The sequence below is a fragment of the Tasmannia lanceolata genome, unplaced genomic scaffold, assembly GCF_043159265.1.
Source record: "Tasmannia lanceolata isolate RefF3 unplaced genomic scaffold, GAP_Taslan_0.1 ptg000006l, whole genome shotgun sequence".
NCBI classification, from domain to species: Eukaryota; Viridiplantae; Streptophyta; class Magnoliopsida; order Canellales; family Winteraceae; genus Tasmannia; species Tasmannia lanceolata.
Window position 1 is genome coordinate 5612099 of NW_027518683.1, and position 5301 is coordinate 5617399.

Genomic DNA, 5301 nt, shown 5'->3' on the forward strand with positions numbered 1-5301 from the left:
ATTATCAAAATTTTAATCTAGTGATTATACTTCCATTTCAGGATTCTTGATTGAGTAGCCATTGCTCCTAAGAAAATCCTCGTTTCAAAACCAACCTGGTCCCGTCAGACATCTGATTCCAGGCTGAGCCGACAATCCTTGTCACCTTTTTCTTTTACTTCTCCTTTATCGCCTTCCTTGAATTTTCAAGAAATACTTTCACCCGTCCAACCAACCCCTGAAGCGATGGCAGAGAATGGGCAAAATAGTATGGACACCATTGAGATGATGAAAGCTATAATGTTGCAATTGAGTACCATTAATGAAGAAATAGCCCGATTAAAGAATGACAGAGAATCTACTACCAAAAATCCTGCACCTCAGCAAACCCCAATCATGCCTCGCCCACCTCCTATGATGGCTCAGCCTCCTGTGTTGCCAGTCTTTGACCATTCTGATGACGAGCAGTATGAAGAAGAGAACTGTCTCCCCCATCTGGATAAAGGCAAGGGGATAGTCGATAGGTTGGATAAGATGGCCCAGGAGATGGAGAGCATGAAAATGCAGGGTCCGAAAAAATTAAACATGGCCGAGTATATGATAATACCGGGAGTTGTGCTACCTCCTAATTTCAAGATGCCGGATCATGATAAGTATGATGGGACAGGATGTCCCAAGAGTCATCTGAAAGCCCTTATTCCTCTCTTACAGCAGCATGGGCTTACTCCAGAGCAGATTGCTCTTCTTTTCCCTAGATCTCTTACTGGAACAGCAAAGAAATGGTTTTTGAGCTTGAAAACCGAAGAGATCAGAACTCTGGAGGATATTGCCAATAGATTTGTTGAGCAATTCTCCATGGAGGAGGGAATAGATGTGACAAAAAGAGATCTGAAGGCGCTGAAACAAGGGCACAATGAAACCTTCACTTCTTTCATTCGCCGATGGAGGCGAAAGGCAGCGCAGATGACTCACCGTTTGCCTGACTCAGAGCAGATTAAGATTGTTGTGAAAAACTTATCATCTCAATACTATCACCACATGGCAATCCAGTACTTCATTGATTTTGATTTTCTAATCAAAACCGGAACTCAAATCGAAGATGCTTTGTCCAAGGGACTGAGATCAAGACCTTCGTCTGATGTGAGAGAAGGAAAAAGACCTATTGTGGCACCAAAGGAGGTGCACAATGTTAACTATACCGGGCCTCCCAATTATGCCAGACCACCAGGTTATGACCGACCACCATCCAGAACGGTGACCGAGGTCAGGAGGCCGATGGAAAAGAAGGTCTTTCGTCAGTTCGACCCTCTCCCTTACTCCTTATCAGTGGCTTTGAAGAAGTTACTGAGAGATAAAAAAATCACTTTGTTGGAACCTAGAGAGCTTCCCAACCCTTTGCCCAAGTATTGGAGGAAGGACCAATACTGCGATTATCATCAGAATTCAGGGCATTTGACTGACAAATGCATGGCTTTAAGACACAAGATCCAAGACATGATAGAAGCAAAGGATCTTGCCGTTGAAGCACCGAACGTCACTCGAAACCCATTGCCTACACATGCAATGCCTCCCCCGAACGTGTATGCCATTTTCACTGAAGAAATCCTCTTAGATCACTCCCGTATTTGTGCGGTTATTTCTGATAGACCGTATGTTCTGAGATGGGATGATGAAGATGAAGAGATCGAAAACAAGAAACCTTATATACTATCCCCTCTAGATGAAGGATTAACAGGATCCTCTGAGTGTTCTTGTTCTTATGTCCTCAAGAGTGAGGAGGAGGAAGAGATGAAAGAAAAGATCCCTTATGTTTTAAGATTGGAAGAAGAAGACTTGTTGCTTCTGGAAGATCAGTGTGACGAGCTCCGCCATGTCACACGAGGTGGTCGTGTCTTCAAACCTGCAGAACTCAGAGCAGAAAATCCTGCTGAAGTTGTAAGAGCTGCAGAGAATCTGAAACAGAAGCAGACTGTGGATGAAGAGGAAGAAAATTTGTTGAAACAACTGAAGAAGACACAAGCTAACGTGTCCATCTGGGGTTTACTAATGGCATCACCGAAACACAGACAGGTTGTGCTTCGAGAATTAAATGCCTCTCAAGTATCAGTTGAAATTACCCCCGATGAGTTGGTCAATCTCGTGGCAATGGCCAGGGTTTCTAGAACATTGTCATTTACTGATGAGGATCTGCCTCAAGAAGGAAGAGATCACACAAGACCTCTCCGTATCACCATACTGTGCAACAAGAAGAGGGTCCCCGAGGTATTAGTGGATAATGGGTCAGCTTTAAATGTATGTCCTTTAAGCACCGCCACTACCCTGGGATTCGGGCCAGCCGATTTTATCCCGTCGGAACAGGGGATATTAGCGTACGACGGAACCAGAAGAGATGTCATCGGGACACTCGCCACAGAAGTCGAAATAGGAGGTGAAACTTTCGAGATAGAGTTTCAGGTTCTTGACATCAAAACATCTTTCTTTCTCCTTCTTGGCCGGCCGTGGCTTCATAAAGTTGGAGTCGTTCCTTCCACACTTCACCAAAAATTGAAATTCGTCCGAAACAATCGGGTGATCACAGTGCGAGGAGACCCTGAGCCGGAAGTTGGACAAATAACATCTGAACTGAGCACTGAAAAATCAAGAGATGTTAGTTTAACTGGCTTTTCATTAGAAGTCTCTACTATTTTCTTTGGGGAAGCAATGAATGAAGAAATAATGTTTCTCTCGAGCACAAACACTCAAGTGGTGAAGATAATGCGAAAATATGGTTATGTCCCGGGAGCTGGTCTGGGAAGAAATCTGCAGGGCCCAACTGAGTGGCCGGAATTGAAAGCAGTCGGCGGATTATTCGGGTTAGGGTACGAGCCAACTCCGAAAGAGGTTCAAGAAATGAAGCGTTATATGATGAAGTGGGTTGAATGCCGTCGTCGAGGTATAGAATTTCTGACAGGACCGTACAGCATGATTATGAACGGCCGATTCAGAAGAGAAGGGGCAGACTGTCCGTTCTATGGTTTTCCTGAGACCTGGTGCGATAAGACTGGGAAGAGGCTTCCAGGGTTAGAGATCTTCTTCACAGATGAGTTGTCAGAAGATTTCTGCAGTGAGCAGTTTGCCTTGGCATCGATAGCAGAAAAACCAGCTACAGATTGGGCGGAAAATATTGAGCCACATCTCCTAGACTCCCTATATCAGGTTGAGGCCCCAATCGTCGCTATGATTGGAGGAGATGTGCCCTTCACGAGCCCAAGGGATTGCATTACTCCAGCCACTGGACCTTTAGACAATTGGACCGCACAGGTTATACCCCAAGTAGTCCTCCAGTATAGTCCAGTCCTTTCAAAAGAGTCAGTCATTTCAAAAAATGTGTCAGTTTCTGAGTTCAACCCAGAGTCTGTCATTTCTAACTTTTCTTTTGATGCAGGTACCATAGAGGTCGGAGTAGTTCTCGGAGGTGGTGAAGAGTCGGTCCCTGTCGAGTCTCAGTCAGAGGATGTTTTTGCTGATTCTTCATTTGTACATAGTCCTGTCTATGTTGATACTGATGTCAACATGTCATTTCATTTGAATTCAGAGTCTGTAACGCCCGATGTGGGTGAATCATTCGATGTAATCATCAATTCTGCAAAAGAAATAAAAGACTCATTTGTGTACGATCCTGTCTTTATTTCTAATTCTGTTTCTGATTCTGCTTCAAAGCCTGATCAAATAACTAATAATAATAATAATCAAGACTCCCCCTCAAACGAGGAAGCTGACGAAACTCCTTTTGAAATCAAATACATGATTCAACAAGAGGAGATTCGCCGAGCAAAACCACTCGAAGAAGAAATTGAAACTGTAAATATAGGTGATGAAACCTTAATTCGGGAGATTCGGATTGGCAAAACTTTATCTCCTGAGGAGCGCGAAGAATTAATCACCTTGCTAAAAGAGTTTAAGGAGGTTTTTGCTTGGTCTTACGATGACATGCCGGGATTGAGTGAGGACATTGTGCAACACAAATTACCTCTAATTCCTGGCATCAAGCCGAAGAAGCAAAAACTCCGAAAACTTAAAACAGAATGGGAGTTGAAAGTTCATGATGAGGTTAAGAAGCTACTTGAAGTAAAATTCATTGAAGTAGTGGAATATCCCGAATGGCTTGCAAATATAGTTCCTGTGCCCAAGAAAGATGGAAAAGTCAGGATGTGCGTTGATTTCAGAGATCTGAATAAGGCGAGCCCAAAAGATGACTTTCCTCTTCCGAACATCGATATCCTGGTAGACAACACTGCTGGACATGCTCTGTTATCTTTCATGGATGGGTTTTCAGGCTACAATCAGATCAAGATGGCGCCTGAAGATATGATGAAGACGGCATTTATTACTCAATGGGGGACGTACTGTTACCGAGTAATGCCGTTTGGCCTCAAAAATGCTGGAGCTACCTATCAGAGGGCTGCGACAACTCTTCTTCATGACATGATTCATAAGGAGGTCGAGGTCTATGTCGATGACATGATTGTCAAAGGCAGGACTCGGCCAGAGCATACAGTCGCTTTGAGAAAGTTCTTTGAGCGAATCCGAAAGTTTCAACTTCGCTTGAACCCAAATAAATGTGTATTTGGGGTCACGTCAGGGAAGTTGCTTGGATTCATGGTCAGTGAAAGAGGAATCGAAGTGGACCCTCAGAAAATCAAGGCTATCCAAGAAATGCAACCACCAAAGACAGAAAAGCAGATTCGTGGATTCCTTGGCAAAGTGCAATACTTGAGGAGATTCATATCTCATTTAACTATGACATGTGAACCCATCTTCAAATTATTGAAAAAGAATTCCTCCAAGAAATGGAATGAAGAATGTCAGGAAGCATTTGAAAAGGTCAAGCAGTGTTTGTCTTTGCCTCCTGTCTTATCCCCAGTCATTCCTGGTCAACCATTGTTGATGTATTTGTCCATCACAGATACAGCAATGGGTTGTATGCTTGCTCAGCAAGATGTAGGATCTAAGAAGGAGAAGCCTATCTACTACATCAGCAAGAAAATGTTAGAGTACGAGATAAAGTACACTATCTTGGAAAAGACTTGTCTAGCATTAGTCTGGGCGACTCAAAGACTAAGACATTATCTCTTGTCAAATAAGGTATTTCTGCTTTCACGGATGGATCCGTTGAAGTACTTATTCGAGAAGCCCGCCCTTACAGGAAGAACTGCAAGGTGGTTACTATTGTTATCTGAGTTTGACATCACATACGTCACTCAGAAATCTGTCAAAGGACGGGTTATTGCTGAGCAGCTAGCTGATGCTCCTGTTGAGGAGAATGCTTTTCTGAAGGCTGAA

The 5301-nt window shown here is 43.5% G+C and overlaps 1 protein-coding gene across 1 annotated transcript; it reads left to right on the forward strand.

Annotated features, from left to right (window-relative positions):
• Positions 1 to 225: 225 nt before the first annotated feature.
• LOC143878150 (uncharacterized) lies at positions 226 to 3412 on the forward strand. Its single transcript, XM_077380458.1, has 2 exons — positions 226 to 3279; positions 3404 to 3412. The coding sequence occupies exons 1-2, from the start codon at positions 226 to 228 to the stop codon at positions 3410 to 3412; spliced, it is 3063 nt and encodes a 1020-aa protein (XP_077236573.1).
• The last annotated feature ends 1889 nt before the right edge of the window (positions 3413 to 5301 follow it).